This window comes from Eutrigla gurnardus (assembly GCF_963514095.1).
Source record: "Eutrigla gurnardus genome assembly, chromosome: 3".
In the NCBI taxonomy this organism is placed as follows: Eukaryota; Metazoa; Chordata; class Actinopteri; order Perciformes; family Triglidae; genus Eutrigla; species Eutrigla gurnardus.
The window spans coordinates 26,434,138-26,451,906 of NC_139917.1; the positions used below are offsets into that span (position 1 = coordinate 26,434,138).

At 44.1% G+C, this 17,769-nt stretch overlaps 2 protein-coding genes across 2 annotated transcripts; one reads left to right on the forward strand and one right to left on the reverse strand.

Annotated features, from left to right (window-relative positions):
• Positions 1 to 4: 4 nt before the first annotated feature.
• Positions 5 to 16,131, reverse strand: gatb (glutamyl-tRNA(Gln) amidotransferase, subunit B). The gene is made up of 13 exons (XM_084005748.1): positions 15,821 to 16,131; positions 14,897 to 15,050; positions 14,694 to 14,807; positions 9,710 to 9,908; positions 9,224 to 9,346; positions 8,993 to 9,106; positions 7,455 to 7,539; positions 6,453 to 6,497; positions 5,921 to 6,113; positions 5,644 to 5,777; positions 1,811 to 1,889; positions 1,597 to 1,731; positions 5 to 1,499 (listed from the first exon to the last, which is right to left on the reverse strand). Exons 1-13 carry the CDS (start codon positions 15,973 to 15,975, stop codon positions 1,374 to 1,376), a joined length of 1,656 nt encoding a protein of 551 aa, XP_083861874.1. The 5' UTR covers positions 15,976 to 16,131; the 3' UTR covers positions 5 to 1,373.
• dctpp1 (dCTP pyrophosphatase 1) lies at positions 16,078 to 17,280 on the forward strand. The gene has a single exon (XM_084005754.1). The coding sequence runs from the start codon at positions 16,214 to 16,216 to the stop codon at positions 16,751 to 16,753; it is 540 nt and encodes a 179-aa protein (XP_083861880.1). The 5' UTR covers positions 16,078 to 16,213; the 3' UTR covers positions 16,754 to 17,280.
• The last annotated feature ends 489 nt before the right edge of the window (positions 17,281 to 17,769 follow it).

Consider the following 17,769-nt stretch of genomic DNA (forward strand, 5'->3'; position numbering starts at 1 on the left):
CAGATTTTTTTTTTTTTAGCTATATAAAATTTATTATATCTTGAATTCTGGAATATCTTGAAGACGCTGAGATAACGGATTCCAAAAAAGTTAATTATTAGGACACTAGTCCTGTAAAAGGACAGGTTGATCATCATAATCCAGCTAATAAATCTGGATTGTGTCTTTTTGATCCTTTTTAAATCCATTCAGTTACCAGTCGGGATAGATGGTTCAGTGGGATCTCCGTGTACTCGTATAGTTTTTACACAAATGGCCTGGAAGTGTATATTTGTATCAATCAAAGCCATTTTCAGAGGAGCTGAAGAAGTATTTCTCTCTGGTAAAAGAACGTCGCTGAGCTTTTTGCCAGCCTTTTCATACGACTGTCAACCAGCACAGACTCATCCGTGTAGCAAACACAGGACAACCGTCACCAAGACGGATATTTGAACCCAGATTATAGACTTGATCGGCCTCAGCGGGTTCTTATTCCAAAGATTCATCCTCTCCGACACCATCTGTCCTCGGTTTTCTGTGTTGCTGTTTGTTGCTGATGTCTGAGACCCGAAGGCATGCCCCCCTTTTAATAAACTCCACTTCTGGTAAATGAAACTGGATGCACGTTCACATTTTTGTTTTTTAAAAAGGTTTTTAAAACAGAAAGCTGCTTTACTGAACAGGTTTCACCTGACAGTCAATATTCCTCCTTTCCTTCCTGCCTGAGGTGCTTAGTGGCTGTTTGTTCTGTCGATGTTGACTTTGTACAAACAGAGAAGCAGGTTGTGTAGCAGTCATTATTATTTTTTTTACATGTATTGATTATGAAAGAGAAGGTGTGGATGATAAGACGCAGTTTAAGCATCAAAACGAGATTATGATACCAGTAAGTATAACGCAGTAACACGCTTCAACCACAAGAGGGAGCTCATTGATCACTCTGCTGCCTGGATGCCTGAGGAGGTCTCCGGGTTTCTCCATGGAGGAGTATTTGTCAGCAGGTTCATTTTCTGCCTTTGTGATTTTCAGGCCTCACAAATTACCATAATTACCAACAGTTATATTAAACTACATGCAGCACTGTTCAGAGGAATTGTTCCTGTAATCATAATCTTTATTTCCTAACAAGCGTTTAAATTCAACATTCAAGAAGTGGTCAAAAAATCAAGTATATTCACAGAGAGCATTATTCTGAAGAGATGTATTACATAAATAGAGAAGATAATGGTTGTCTGATGAAACATTCTTATATATTTACAAACATCTGGCTGGTAGCTTCATTTTCAGCTGGAACCCAAGACCGGGTACCATATATGGTCATGTCACATGGCCACGATTACTCTGCATTTTCATACAAACATCCCTGTCGAAGGTCACAGACGCCAGGATTTGCCTCATGAAGTCTTCTCTTGTAGGATCTCCCTCACCAGAACGGGGTCGGCTCTGCCTTTGGTCTCTTTCTGAACCAGACCCATCAGCTTATTCAGGACTTTCTCGTTTCCACCTCTGATGGCGCGAACCTACAGAGAACAAAAACACAAAAACATCCCAAAACATGAGACGAAAAAAAATAATACGAATGCCATCGCAGGTGAGCTTTCGCAGGTGAGCCCTCACCTCGTCGGGATGCGAGTCCACCACCTGCTGGCAGATGTTGTGCAGCTGTGCGGCGTCACTAACGAGACCCAAGTCCTGCTCGCGGATGATCTGGGAGGCCGCCTTGCCCGACGACCTCCACATCTCCTGGAACACCTGAGAGAAGATGAGGTGAGAACACAAACACGAGCTGGTGTGTGTGTGTATAATTGTGTCGTCTGTGCAGCTGACTGACCTGCTTGGCAACCGAAGAGGAGATGTGTCCCGTTTCGTGGAGTTCCAGCAGCTCGGCCAGGGCAGCAGGAGAGATTGGGCTGAAATCAAATGAAGGGTTATTGCATTACAGCTTAATAGATGCACTGAAGAATTGGTGATATAAAAAAGGAGGCTGGGGAAGGTGGGAGAGAAAGAGAGAGAGAGAATCAGACCGGGAGGACGGGAGTCGATCGACATTTGTGATTTGACTTTAATGTGTTTGTCTTTCCAGTGTCTCCTTGTTTATTCCCCAGGCTACGAGACAAAAAGGAATCAAGGAGCCAGTTAGAATAAATTAAGTGGGCGAGCCACGGGTTTTCATTCGGCGTCAGACAGCCTGTCTCAGCTAAACCAGCCCCGAACATGGCCACGACCTTGTGGAGAAATAGATGAAAGCTATCCATCTTAACCATCAAACTAATTAATTTAACTAAAAATGTCATTTAAAAACATAATTTGCATTAAGCAGCAACGTAGACGACCTAAGTAGATTAATAAGAACCAATAAGCTGCCCATCGACCTGGATCAGCTGCGACGCTCATGACGAGGAGCACAGGAGCTGAAATAGTGGAAATAGCTATTTGTTTCCATGTCTTTACAGAGCGGTGGATTTCCCTTATGGGCGGCCGCCAGCAGGAGGGACCATCTCCGCTGGTCTGAGCGTCCAAACGAGCTCTTAATGACATCACATCATCATGTCAGGTCAGATGAGCTTCACCCCTCTTGCTGCCTGAGAATACACTTCCAAATGTCTCCTTCCATCCATCCTACTGAGAGGCTTGTAGCCAGAGCAGCACCTTAATATATACAAGGCCAGCCATCATATAGACACTTCCTCGTGGAAAACCTTTTTATTTTAGACTCAAGATGCCAGTTAGTGAACGAAGCTTCTGTTTTTGTTTCTGCCGCCTGCAGCTTCTGAGAGTCCTGCCAGCCGCTCTTTGTTTTTCCTTTAACTCTCCCGCTTTCAACCAAAGCAAATGCAACATCATGCATAAATAAACACCAGCTAGTTTGTGGCTTTCTCACACACGCAGGCTTCACAACAGCTTGGGAATGGCAGATAAAGTAAAGCTTGCAGTGTCTGCGTTTACACATTACTTGTTTCAATTCCATTTGCTCTGCAATGACTCAGAACATTTTATTTGGAGGAGGAAGACTGAAAAATGTCCATTTCCATCTCCAACAAGCTGAAGCGAAGTTTTCTAAGGTCGTGATCCGGTGACTGACCTTCAGTCCGAGCATCAGAAACCTCTCGAATCGAAACGAGTAGAAATAAGTGCCTGATATCCAGAAACGGCGAGAGACAAATTGTGTTTTTTTTTTCATTGCTGGTGGCTAGATGGGAAAGTGTGAAAGGTATGGCAACTTCTCTTTGTATGAATAAAAAAAACAAAACACAAACACGATTCTATTTGTGTTTTGGAACCTGAACAAAACCCAACATGTTGCAGCCAACAGGCCTTCAGCAGGGGAGGGAGGTCGAAACAACGCCTTCCCCCAAAAAGGTTTCACTGATGTGATTGCATTTGTCAAAAGTGACGAGCTGTCGGACCGTCGCAGGTGGTTTCTCATCAACAGACACGAAGAATTAGGGAATATTTGCTGATTTATGACCTCACGCGTGTTTGTTGTTGTTGTTGTTGACGGTCTAATCAGTATTTTGTGAATCTAATAATCCTTGACGTCAATCAAACCAAGTACACGGCAGAATGATTCACAGATAAGAAATGATTTGATCTAACGGAGGTTGTTGTGCAGACGCTGTAGCTTAATGATAAAAACTCAGAACTTTACAGAACGAACCGGCTCGATCCGGTGTGAACGTTATCGAGGAACAGAGAGGAAACGGATCTATAGCTCTGCTTTTTAGTGGCATCTCCTAACAACTCTGTGTGTGTGTGTGTGTGTGTGTGTGTGTGTGTGTGTGTGTGTGTGTGTGTGTGTGTGTGTGTGTGTGTGTGTGTGTGTGTGTGTGTGTGTGTGTGTGTGTGTGTGTGTGTGTGATGCTTGTTGCCCTACACTTTCCCCTTCGTTCAGCAGACAGACACTCATTATTCTCCCCTTGCTTTGTAAATTGAACATCAATAGAACTCCTGCTCTTGTTTTGATGCTCTAAGACGCCAGCGACCACGGCGTCTGTGTGTATATATGAAGTCAGATTATGTGAAATCATTGAACAAGTAGAGCTGGGCAATATATTAATATTGTATCAATATTGTGATATGACAATAGATATCGTCCTTTCCTGGTTTTAAAGGCTGCGTTACAGAAAACCGATGTCAATTTCTGAATGTGTCAGACTGTTCCAGCTGTTCTATTATATCCAAGTAACCCAACTCTATCCAACTGATGATTGTATAACAAATATCATTGTGGGAATATTTTAGTTAGTCAACCCTACAATATTGATATATTTAGTGAAAAATATTGCCATTTTTGATTTTCTCTATATTGGAAAGCCACAATTTGAAGCATATCATTAGTTGTGGTCGAGCGCTGAAGTTCCTTTAATTTAATTAAGGTGGAAAACAGCAATTTTCTACAGCCTGGCATAATGCATCTTTTCTTTTTCTAGATTAAAGTTATGGTCTATGATTTGTAGGCCTGCATAGAAATTGACCAATGGGAGGCATTGCTCCGGGAGGCTCCCATTGGCTCGTACCCTCCATCCAATCCCCTCGTCTCCCCTGCTCCTCGTCATCCCGCCTCGTCCCCTCCCACTCCCGCCTCGTCGAGGGGTTTGGTTGGGGGGGGGACGGTGGTCTCAGAGGCTCAACTGATTTTCAGAATGTAGACCAAAGCTTTAACGTCTAATTGTGCATTGTCCCCGTCTTGAAATTATGTTGAATCATATTCAGCTGATTCATTTATTCGGCTCCTCCGTGTTGGATCAGACTGAACTTTGTGAGGCTGGTTTTATTAGAAAGGATGCCGTTTGGCCTCCGTGTGGTCAGCGACGTTAATGGCAGCAACATGTTTGATAAAGCGCTGTATGATTTCTGACTCTGCCGTTATTAGACTGACTCCTGCACGTTTACAAACCTCCCCACGCCGTTTCCTGCTGCAGGCCACTCCGCGTCACTACATCCTCCACCATCTGCATCCTCCCTCTGCTGAGACGCCACCAACATGCCAACGCTGTTTTCTGCCAGAACTCCCTCCTCCACCCAAAACTTTTGGGGTTTTTGCAGTTATTGATTTAACTAAGATCTAATGTGTTTATCAAGAGGGGATTAGTTCTCCCTACTAATGGGATTTTTCTTGAGAGCTTGACAGATTATCTGTGTACCAAATCTATCTGTGTAACCATCTGTTAGAAAACACTTGATTCCTTAAAGTGTCTGAGACTTAAGTTCAGTCACGTGTTGAAGGATACGGAGCTCAACTTCCCACTCTAGATGTACTTAATAACTTTTAAGTGACAATTCATTTAGTCATTTTTCACACACAACTTAGGCTTCAGTACAGACCTGAACTCGGGGCGTTGTGGGTTCATGATGGTCTACTTCTTACCCCCCCATTCTCTCAAATGAATAGTTTAAGCTGCTTTTCGTAACCTCGTCTGTTCACGATGTTTTATTTATAAGAGGAGGCCTTCAGGCTGAAAACTCTTCAAGGAGAAAAAAAAGACAAAATGTGAATACATCCAGAGAAAAGGAATCTCATGGCCATGAGAAGCAGCTGCTCCATCCACCTTCAATCAACAACAATTTTCGCGCACGACATGCAAAAGTTACAAAGTGACTTAGTGCTGCGTTCGTGAGCCCGAAACAATGACACATTGTAAAAGCAACGCGTGACTGTCTCACCTCTGGCTCACGCTCGCTCCGTGCTGTTTGAGGTGACCCACCAGCTCGTTGGTGACCCAGCCAATCACCTTCCTCGGCTCCTTCCTGGTCGCTTTCAGCACCGCCTCAAAGAACTCCACCAGGCCGTCCTCATTCTGCAAACGAAGCGCCGTGAAAACGCTGCCGTCATTTCACTTGGATATTATCTAATTAGCACCAAATCAACCCGGCAGTAAACAGCCGCCAAGCGGGACGGCAATTAAAAGAAAAAAGATGCAGGAAAGGGGAATAAACTCACCACCAGAGTGAAGCTGTGCTCGGGCAGGATGCCGTACGTTTGCACCAGCCTGTCTCTTTTGACGCTGGGCAGCTCTGGCAGCCCTTCCCTTATCTTCTGCACCACCACCGCCTGGCTCGCGTCAATGCCAGTGGGCAGCGATGCGTTATCCTCATACACAATCAGAGGGGGCAGGTTGGGCTCTGGCATGAACCTGAAGGAGGGAGGGAGGGAGTGGGATTATTTATCATGAGCACAGATCAGCTCGGAGAAGAGGAGGTTGGCTTTTGTCGAGATACTAATAGTCCTCTTGAAACCGCGCTTGTCACATTTCACTTACTCCCCGTAATCATTTGACTCCATCAGCTCTAAAGCCGTCCATCCATCATCCCCCTCCAACACACCAGTGAGGTACAGACCTCGTTTATTTCTCTCCATCTACCTGCCACTCAGATGCTCTCGTTCTCTCCCTCAGTCCCCCCGCCGAGGGCGAGTTCATCTTCTGATGTCATAAACACGATTACACAATGACATGAAGAAGCCATAAACTCACCTGTAGTCCTGGAGACCCTCTTTGTCCCTCATGGCGATGGTCTCCCTAGAGATAAAAGACCATTATTATGATCAACATTTGGAAAGATGAGAAGAAATTCAACTGGAGGAACTGTAGCAAAAAAAAAAAAAGGTTGATTGGGAAATGAATCAGCAATGACTTTAGATCAAGTTAAGATAATTTTAAGGAAAAAAATGGCAAAACTTCACTGGCTGAAGCATCTGAATGGGAAGATTCGCTGCTTCTTTTCTTTATCTATAACAGTAAATTAAATACCTTGAATTTTTACTCTGTTATTTACATGTCAACTTCCACTATAGGAAAATGTAATAAACATTTCACTGGCGTAAACAACAGACTCACGCTGGCTGTCCGGCACACGTGGAGGCACAAACACAAACCGTTTCAAGCCCCAGCTGGCCATATCAAACTATATTAAAACGTCAAACGGCAGAGGAAAAGGAGACAAATAATGACCTCGTCGGATTTCCATAGCCCATGTGATTGATGGCAGAGCAGAAACACTGTCGTCTATTCATTTCAGTGATTTGTTTGGCCTCGTCGAGCTGCCGTCCGGCCAAAAACAAAAAAAAAGACTGGGAACGTGTAAGTGGTGCTGTCTTCCAGTCAGCCTCTCCAAACCAGCGTAGCCACCTTCTCAGACACCAACGAGCAGAAAGAACCAATCACAGGCCATCCCACTGTGTTTCCACCTTGAACGTGTAAAAAAAAAAAAAAGGTCTCCTGGGGACCAGAAGATGATGGAGGCCTCGGCTCGAGCAGGCCGGATCATTCTGTGAGCTGGTAAGACCGCGAGTAGCACATAGCTCACAGATACCACAGGATGATGGCAGCATCCAAATGGCTCTATTCATCATGATTACTATGATGGTTCCTCCTCGGCAAAGCTCAGGACTAATGAACCAGGCAGAGCTCCCAGTCGGGAGTGTGTCGGGCCGGCTCGAGCTTGGCATCGCATCTCTGCTCCGTCATCCTGCTTACCCTGATTTGGAATCATACGACCGGGTCTCGTTCTGCACCGTCCCCCCTCTCTGCAGGACTCCGATCTGCCTCTGGATCTCGTAGTCTGGTGGCGTAAAAAAGGAAGAAACAGACAGAATAAATGTAATTTTATGGTAAATATCTGAGCGTCTTCGTGCTGCTGCCACGTTACAACCGTGATAAACAATGTTTTTCTACACGACTTTTAAATACCCGTTTGGCAGCAGAGTAAATGTGATACGACTTCGCTGATTAATAATTCACGCACGGCACCGCGGTGTGTCAAAAACCTGCACGTATAAAAAAAAAAATGCAGACATTATCTGGCTGTGGCTCGGCTTCTTTAAGTGAAGCTCCATCAGCAGTCGGCGAAGTTAGAGCTGACATAAAAATCTATGCTTTTTTAAGTGAGCAGCTGCGTGAAGCCAATTCAGCATCCCACGCTGCGATCACACAGCTAATTGTTTGTGAATGGTTGTCAGTCCCAAACTTATGCTTCGCAAGTTACTGTCAGTATTAACTATGCTTCCTGTCTTAATGTCTCTGCATCAATCCAGACATCTTCACGAAAAAAACTAAACAAAATCTATCTTTATGCATGAATGTAATTCTATATATATGTATATATGCCTGATGGATACAACATTGCAGGACTGTGAGTGTGTTTATGTTTGGTTTCTTTCTACAAGTGTGTCTTTGCTTTAGTGGAAGTACATAAAAGTAGTCTGTAAAAAGTTCTTAATGTATAAAAAGTACACATAATGCAGAAATATGAGTTTTAATATTATGCAATATGTGCGTAGCATTTTACTTTTGGAATTGGTCAACGTAGAGCTAATTTTAAATATAATTTAAATACTGTTAGTTTAATCTGTAACAACGTATAATATTTTATAAGTAGTGGAGTAAAAAGTACAATATTTCCCTCTGAATTGTAGTGGAGTAAAAGTAAACAGTCGCAAAATATGGAATACCCAGGTGGAGTACAAAAAACTTGCTGTTTTCACGAAGAGGTCACCAGAAAGTTCACTGGTCCCGACCAAGAAGTAGTCTGTTACATGACGAACTGATGCTTTTCAGTGGGTGTAGAGGTGCCGGTGGGCTGGTAGTCATCTGTCCCTGTCTCCCGTCTTTGTGCTCAGCTAGTTGGCCGGCTGCTTTCTCAGATAGAAACAATCTTCTCATCTCACTCTTGGTGAGAAACAGAACTGGAGTAAACGTCCTTACCTGAGCGTTTCTTATCACCAGTTTGACTTGTAGCCCACACAAACACTGTCAATAAGTCTTTCAGGGCGACGGAGTGAAAATGTCACCTCACGAAAAGGTTGTCACCTTCAGAATGTGTGTGTGTGTGTGTGTGTGTGTGTGTGTGTGTGTGTGTGTGTGTGTGTGTGTGTGTGTGTGTGTGTGTGTGTGTGTGTGTGTGTGTGTGTGTGTGTGAGGATTCGTGCAGCCGGCTGAGACCCAGTCAGACGAAACGGTGTTCAAAGAGCCTCCCTAAATACCCGTCACACACTATCTCTTTTTACAGCGCTCACCGATAGCCCTGGCCAGGAATCGGACACTGTTGATGTTCTTCACCTCCGTCCTGACACCCAGGGGCTCCCCTGGTTTGTGGACGGACACGTTGGCGTCTACTCTCAGCTGGCCCTCTGTGCAGAAAGACGGACAAGAGGCACGCTGAGCGGGGATTCAAATTTGGGGTTTAGAAGTTCAGCAGTTCAGGAAAAAAACCTAAAAAAAAAAGGAGAAATGAGTGATTTCCATACCAGACATGTTGGCTTGACAGGTGCCCAGGGCTTGCAGGATGAGCTGAAGCTCCCTGACAGCTGCAGCAGCCTCCTCTCCACAGCTCATGTCTGGCTCCATCACCAGCTCCATTAGACCTACACCTGACACGTGTGAAGACAGCTGTGTTTTACATCTCTAAGAAGGCACCTCGCTGCCAAGAAACTCCACAGCTCCCACTTTGTTGAGCAATTTAAATATATAGAATGATGTCTGAACGGTTCTGAAGGAGAAGGTCGGCGTTTAAATTGGTGTAAAACGTTTTCAGAGACTTCCCCACCGAGGTGACTCAACCGCAGGCTCATTGGAGGGATATTTAACACACATGTATAGTACTTTTGTGGCTCATTCGTGTGTTTTTAGTTGTTTTTGGACGGAGTGTCTTCAACTTATTGTTGCTTTCCATGGGATTTGTTGACAATAAGAAACATATTATTAACTTAAGGGCACAGACTTAGAGTGTTTACCTGCTCTGTTGAGGTCTATGAGCGTCTGGCTGCGGTGGTCGTCATGGAGACTCTTGCCGCTGTCCTGCTCCAGCTGAATCTGTTTGATGCTGGTGGTTTTTCTGATCACCTGACTCCTCTTTTTCCCTCCGAGGAGGCTGTAAGTCAGCGTGCCGTCCACAGCGATGGGCCGCCGCTGCTGAGTGATCTGGTATCCAGCCTGAAAGGTGAAAACACACCGCCCTAAATCACATTCAGTCCTGTAAAACTCTGGAGCAGCAGGGTTGTGTAGTAATGAGTAGTAGTAATAGTACGAGTACTTCCAATTGTACAACGGCATCCTTTAATCTCTTTCATAAAACAAAACAGTGTTTTACTAACTGGAACCTGCTATTTAATTGTGGAGTTGCATGATATAACCTAAGAATGATCAGATTTACCTTAAAAACAATACTTTTCTTCTGCAGTGAATATATTTCCTCCCTATTGTTTGCTTCTGATATGCACGTCCTACGTTAATTACATTCATATTGAACTTTTGTCAGGTGTCATTGCTCGTCGAAGCCGTTTTCTGTCCGTTTCTGTGCTGAAAATTGCAATCTGAGTTAATTTGTGTCGTTTAAAGATACATAATGTGAAAGAATGACACGATCCTTCATTCTAAGTAACCAAAATATAATTTTTCAATTGCAAATACATACATGTAATGTAATATACTGGAGATTTCAGGGAGTCATTCCAGTGATGTATGGTGCAGTGGGTATCGTGGGTCTATGTACACGTAAAGGCAGGCAGCATCAATTAAACACGCCGCTGGCTGATTGGCTGAGCCGTCATTATAATGCAGCAGGAGTGCTGCCACTTCACTCAAGGTTTTTCCTACTCAGAAAAACATAAGAATAAATATTTCATCTGCTCCGCTATTCTTTAAAAAGAATCAGCAGCCCAAAGTCTTAATTCCCCGTGTTACTATGGCAACTACATCACAGGAACTACACATTAATCATACTTAATGCTAAAGAGAGTGAGGAGAAGAGATTGTGTGTGTGTGTGTGTGTGTGTGTGTGTGTGTGTGTGTGGGGGGGGGTCTGTACAATTACTTCCTCCTTTTAAAATAGATAAGAGAAAAAACAGACTACTGGGGGATTCTCTTTTACATTTCCTGTTCTTGGTGGATTCAATCTTTAAATCTGCTGGATTTTTAGTGAATACTGTTGCAGCTTATGAGAAATCCCCCATTTCTTCCTTAATCTTTCCATGAGTTTCGTTCCGTATCTGCCGGGTCGAAGCTCGAGGGCGCCGTACTACACATTTGTTCAGCGTCTGCAGAAAGTTAACGCTATTTGCATTTCCTGCATAATAAATCAACTGCTGTTGCCACATAATGAAGGGTGAGGCGAGTCTGTCGCTAATAACATCCTGGTAGCCACATTAAGTTCTCCCAATTACTCTCCAGGCCCTAATGAGCAGCGATGCTCCTCACACTCCCTGTGACTCCTCACACTCTTTATATCCCACAGATGCATGCCTGCACACACTAACAGACACACACACACACCGAACGCACTTCCATGTTGCTGCTGAGTCATTCTCCCACTAATTTCAAAGTCACTAAGCAAACAAGAGTCAGTGGGCCGTCTCATTCCACGCGCCGGCACACTGATGGTTTTTCTCAGCTGCCACAAAGACGCTCATAGCTCTCATTAAAAAGCACGTCAAAGCTTCAATAGCCAGGCCATGTCTGGCTTATTTGGAAACGTAATATCTCGAGGAAATTGTAATCATTCGCATTTGCTGGCCAGTTAGTGTAAGAGCTGCTGAGGCGTGTTGTTAAAGGCTTGTTAAAAACATTACACACGCGCCTTGCCTTGCCATTCCAGTAGAAAAGAAGGCATGCCGGTCAGACAGCAGCATTAATCATTTAATGAGCAACTGTGCTGTTTTACAAAATGCAATCAGGGATTCTAGTGGAACATATCAATAATGTACAACGCAATTTACAAATGTATTTTTCATGGGCGGGATAATTCCTCCCTCGATCCCGCTGCTACGGGGTTGACTTTGCCGAGCATCGATTACGCTGAAAACTTTTTAGCTCCAATGTGAAAAAAATCTCCCGTCATCTGCCGAATCAAAACCACTCTGACTTCAGTTCATCAAGCTGATTCACATCACATCGCTCCCTTCGAGCAGCCGATGACACTAATGCAAACTAAACAGTCCCAAACAAGGCAGCAGCAGCAGCTATCGTGCACACAGTGAATCTAAAAAGACAAATAAAGTTTCAAACCAAAATTGTAATGGGGTATGATTGTCCCTGCTGTGTGTCAACTGTTGAGTGTTATTCCAAAAGGAGCTGATGCAATCTTGAGCAAACACACTAAAGAGGAAGAGCGACCAACAGTAATCCGCGGCGCTTCTGGAGAGGATTTCTGCTGGAATTTCGTGATACATGGGACTTTCTGGGGTGGGAAATGTATCTAGCATTGTGATTAAATTAGGTCCTGTGTGATAACCAGTAAAGTCTTTGAAATATTAAATGTGGGAGAAGAAAAAAAACCTCCCATCTATCAAGATCTACAGAAAACTGCTGTGCTCCATTAAGCCTTATCAGTGCCATTTTCACGATATAGTCCATTTAGCTAAGCTAATCAGAAATATCACAGTAAGAGATAGTTTATTTCAGTGCTATTCGGTCATAAAAATAGTGCAGTAAAAATACCAGCTGACGGTCATACTGCTACTTATAGGGGGTACTCTCGTGTTAAGCCACTTCTTTGAGCAGTTTCTGTGAAATACTACCAAAAGAGGTCCGTCTCTCACGTTCTTCATGGCCCTCCTCATTACCTTGCCCCGAGCCGTGTTAGCTTAATATCTCACCAGTGAAAGAGTGACTTTGAGCACTGAAAATGAAAAAAAAAAAATCTCCAACACCTTTCCTTCTGAGAATTTTCAGATATATTAGAAAAGGTCTCCGTGGGGCGAGTTCCCGTGACATTTTGTCTTTTCCATGGGCGTCTTAAAATGTCACTCATAATAGCAGTGAAATTACCCGTGGGCTCTGAAGGGGAGTGAAAGTTTGCCATGCGAGCACTCCATTACAGAGAGCAAAGTGAACATCACTTGGGCAAGACTGTTAAATGGAAAATACCAATGTTGGAGGTTTTTTTTTTTTTTATACCTCACTACCCTACCAGACTAGTTATCGCTCATATGGTATGGATTCACATGTCACGAACATGGGATATTTCACTTTTATGCTAATTTACACATCAAGCAGTTACGGAGCGACATCACATCATTTGGAGTCGTGTTTTTCTGGCTCCCAGGTGAATATAAATCCAATATTCACTCCCTTTTTGCTCTGATTTTGGTCCCTACCGACCCCTGAGGGACACATCTGGCTATTTAGCTACTAAACGCTCCACTAGCTAGTCACCAACTATGGCTGTTTGGTCTTGAGCAGGTAGTCTGTACAGCTTTTTCAGAAAGAGTGGTGAGAGGGAACCAAAACAGTGACGTTTCGGGTCGGACAGCTTAAAAAACGAGCTGAAAGTCACGATGAAGCTTTATAAAGCCAAGGGGAGCTGCAGATTCGGGTAGCAATCTGTACACCTGTCACATTGTTTTCACATTCGTATCATAAAAGTGTTGTTTATAGCCTCTTTAAAGCTCCACCTGTGTGTAATGTGAAGGGTGTTGCTCACAGTGATGAAAGACAAGTGAAATATCACCCGACTCTCACTGTTTTGGTGCTACGGTCGGCAGCTTTACAGTCTCACTGCTCTCATCACCATCGTTTCCTGCCACAGCAGGCGGTTATTTTCAGTGGGGGAAAGCTCTGAAAACCCGCCGCATGCTAATTACCCAGCAGCAAACATCAGAGGAACAAGGTTAACGACTAGCTGGTGAACATACAGCAGAGTGAGCATGTAGCAGCTGGCAGCAGCTGAAGGGCCACATATTTTCCTTCAGGAGTCGATTCGGGAGACCAAAACAGATCAACATATAAAAAGATAAAAAAGGATTAGACTTTCATCCATCAGATTAACCAAAACAAGACTGCGTATGAATACTAATGCTGCTCTGTGTCTGCTGGGTGTAGAAGAAGGCTACTGTTTGCTACATGCTAGCGTTTTCACCATTTCAAATGTATGAAATATATATAAATGTTGTATACAGTGGGTCCTTTCAAGTTGCCATAATACATAAATTAGTAAAAAGCAATGCTGCTCTATTGGCTGTTTGCTTGTGTATGCACGTTGTTGTATTGATCTTTTTTTTATATATATTATTATTTGTTTTTTTCTGTAATTTCTGTTATTGGTAGTGATGAGTTATATGTTGGGACTCCCTCGAAAACGAGATGATACATCTGAAGGGGTTTATCCGAAATACAAATGTACACAATGAAAATGGCTTGTATCTAAGTGATCTAAGCTGAAGATCAGACTCATGAGCTTACAAATATTTACTTTTAATCAACTATTTAATTTTCGTATTTCAGTATTAGTTCAACAACACCAGATGGCTTTGTTTTAATGATTCCAATAACGATTCAAATGATGTGAGTAAACGACAGCTATCCCCAAAATGATCAGCGAAGGCACAGGGAGGGAAATGACCTGTGGATAATGTACAAATAGAAGCGCACCGAAGGAAATGAGGAGGAAAGTGGGGGGAAAAAAAATGCCGGTCATTTTCTTTAACAGCCTTCGGTGTCATTCGTCTGTACGTGTGGCGAATGGCTTTATTTTTTTTGCTGCTTCAGCACGACTTGCTGTTTCAATTAGAGCTCGTGGCGGTGAGAGTTCAGTGGGAAAGCCGTGATGGAGGAGGTGGAGGCAGATGAGGACAGCTTCTATCAGAGCAAAAGCAATGATGCAGCACCGTGTGCGGGACTATCGTGTTTTTACACTGCTGTTTGTCAGATTAAGTGCCGACCATTTAAAACCCAGGTGTTGCACGGGGAGGAACAAACGAGGACATGGAGAGGAGAACTCACGGGGAGGTCAGCGTAGAAGTAGTGCTTCCTGTCAAAAAGGGATTTCTTGTTTATGGCACAGTTGAGAGCCAATCCGGTCATCACCGCCGCCTCGACACAGCGTTTGTTCAGGACCTGGAGACATTTTAGCCGATGAGCCGACAAGAAACGATCCAAGAAAAACAACCGGTTATCTTTGCTGAATTGAGTTAAACAACACTTACGGGCAACGTGCCCGGTAAGGATGCATCAAAGGGTGACACCAGGGAGTTCGGAGGTGATGAGAAGAGGACGGCTGAGCCGGAGAACAGCTTGGTGTTGGAGTTGATCTGGGCATGCACTTCCAAGCCCACAACTCCCACCAGCTGCTGGGGGGCACTGAGAGAGAGAGAGAGAGAGAAATAATGGACAAATAAACTGCATGTGTCCAGTAGTCCTATGCTGGTATAACATGGCTCCTTGTTATACTTATATTTATTTGATTTTCTTCATATTATTTATTTAACTAGAAAACTAGAGTGGGACTGTAACTAGGAACGGAGATCCATTCTAAGGTCAATAGGGTCGACACCAGTTTCAGTTTATCATCCCGATAATCATGAAAATGTGCTTAAAACTCGTAAAATGTCATTAAAATGTACTGGAATCACTTTGGGTTTAGATAAGAAACACATTTTTATTGCATCACCGATGAGACACATTTTGTTTTTAGTGAATCTTAAATAAGATAATTTGGTCCCCCTTCATAAATAATTTATTTTTTGTATCCTGCATATTTTTTAAAGTCAGGCTTTATTTTTCATTTTTCTACCATGATAGTGAGCTAGACGGGTATCGGTATCGATCAGCCCAGTATTGATATCTATTGAAACCAAATTTTGCTCCTTGTAACAGGAAGGGAGAAGCTATAGAGTTGCATTATGGGAAGTGTTTTACTTGATCCATATAAGGGACTAATAGGAATGCTGTAATGTTTTCACCTTTCCATAAAAACATATATGTCTCGTGCACGCGCACCAGCTCTATGAATGCGACAGTAAAGTGCTGGAGTACGTGTGAGCTGCGCGACCAGAGGCACCAGTTAGCACGGGGCAGGTCAGGGGGGAGTGTTATGACGCAAAGTGTTCCGCTGCAGCAGCGTCACTTACTGTTCCGCTCGCCGCCGTGGTTGACTCTCGCGTCGCGCGCTGGATGTGCTCGCCCGTCTAATAACACACGAAGCCTTCGGAGACAGTATCGATATGCGTTTATTCATTTTACGTAGCAGCTCGCTAGCTGCTGCTGCTGTGGAGGAGGCAGCCATGTTTGAAAAGTCCACGTGAACGAAGGGAAATGTAGTTTCTTAAAAGTGACATTTGTTGTCCGTGTACGCCGCTGGTTTTCAGTTTGAAACTACAAAGCCCAGCCTATGTAGGAATTCCGGTTCCCGTCATAAGTTGCGTCATTTCCGGTGCGGAGAGTGGCGGGAGTTCTTGGCTCGGTAGTTGCAGAGAGCGTGGTGTTGTTTACAGACCTTTTTTTAAAAAAAGAATCGTGAAACCATGATGGCTACAAACGGAAAGGACGCCTGCGGGTTGAACGGTGAAGAACCATCGGTGTCATTAAATGGCCGCCACGACGACTCGTTTACGGTGAATGGAGCCGCCACGGAGCCCGCGGCGTCTCCTCGCTCGAAGCCGCAGAACGGAGGAGCCGAGGCGGACCGGTTCACCTTCAGCCGCGAGCCCACCGTCGAGGACATCCGGCGGCTGCAGGCGGAGTTCACGGACGAGCGGGGCTGGAATCAGTTCCACCAGCCGCGCAACCTGCTGCTGGCGCTGGTGGGCGAGGTGGGCGAGGTGTCGGAGCTCTTCCAGTGGCGAGGCGAGGCGGCCGAGGGCCTGCCGGACTGGACCGAGTCGGAGCGGGAGCAGCTGGCGCACGAGCTCAGTGACGTCATGATCTACCTGGTGGAGCTGGCCGAGAAGTGTCGCGTTGACCTCCCGCAAGCGGTGCTGCGTAAGATGGCCCTGAACCGACTGAAATACCCCGCCAGCAAGGTGCACGGCTCGGCCAAGAAGTACACCGAGTACAAGGACTGATGGCCGGCTGTTAAAGCGGCACATGTGCGCCAGGAGGCCGCTGGTTTTGTGGTGACTGTTGGAGCTGCTTCCCCACTTTACTGACGACATGCTGCAGTTTATAAATGTTTTATACCTGGGTTCAATGGGCTTTGATTTTCTGTTTTCTCTCATCCCAATATGCACAATCACATTTCCTAGGTTATGCACTTTTGGGAAATACTCTTATATTGGATTTTTATAGTTTAACTTCTTTTACTTTTGGTTTTTACTCATTCCTAATGTACCTAAGGGACTTTGAGGCAACTCTGCAAGAAAATATGACTGTTGTGCAGTGCCATTTTGGGAGTATTTAGTCTCACTGAACGTTTTAGGAATTACAGCTTGACTCCAGTTTAGGAGTGTGATGGTGTGGATGAGAAATATGGAGTTGAATTATGTTTTTGATTAATCCTGCTCTTCCCATCATGGTTTAATCAACTCATCTGTTGTTTTTCACGTCACAACTGCCACATTTATTTTCTGAAGTAAAAGTTGCTTTAATTCTTCCCTGTGTGTTTTCCACTCGTGTGTTGTTGCGATGGGATCTGCAGCTTGTTTGCTGCCTACATGCATGTTTAAGAGTAAATACGAGAGCCTTGGAATACATTTCCACTCGATCACCACGTTATAGGATGCACCTAGCTGTGACTTATGGTATTATATATTTCATGAAAGCTGTAATGTTCATCTTATGTTGAGGTTTTTGTTGAAAAAACAAGCGTTGCGTTGTACAGAGAGGTATTTCTAATGTCATTCATAAAAGATGGGCTGTCCAAAATCTTAAAAATACCTCTCTGTATAATCCTCACAATTTCAAATCCACCTTTAAAACAAATTTACTTTACTACCTTAAACATTACTGGGTTGCCTGACTGAATGGCCACATTGTAGACAGTAGATCTTTATTAACTAGCTCACCGTGAGTGATGGCCTGCATTCATGTATATTTTCCTCCTTCACACACAACACATTGCTAAGTGTGCCTGACTATCGGC

Coding starts and splice junctions, on each gene's coding strand:
- dctpp1 (XM_084005754.1), top strand. CDS start 16,214: ATGATGGCTACAAACGGAAAGGACGCCTGCGGGTTGAACGGTGAAGAA.
- gatb (XM_084005748.1), bottom strand. CDS start 15,975: ATGGCTGCCTCCTCCACAGCAGCAGCAGCTAGCGAGCTGCTACGTAAA. Junction 15,051..15,820: donor CCACGGCGGCGAGCGGAACA/GTAAGTGACGCT, acceptor TCTCTCTCTCAG/TGCCCCCCAGCAGCTGGTGG. Junction 9,347..9,709: donor CATAGACCTCAACAGAGCAG/GTAAACACTCTA, acceptor CACACGTGTCAG/GTGTAGGTCTAATGGAGCTG.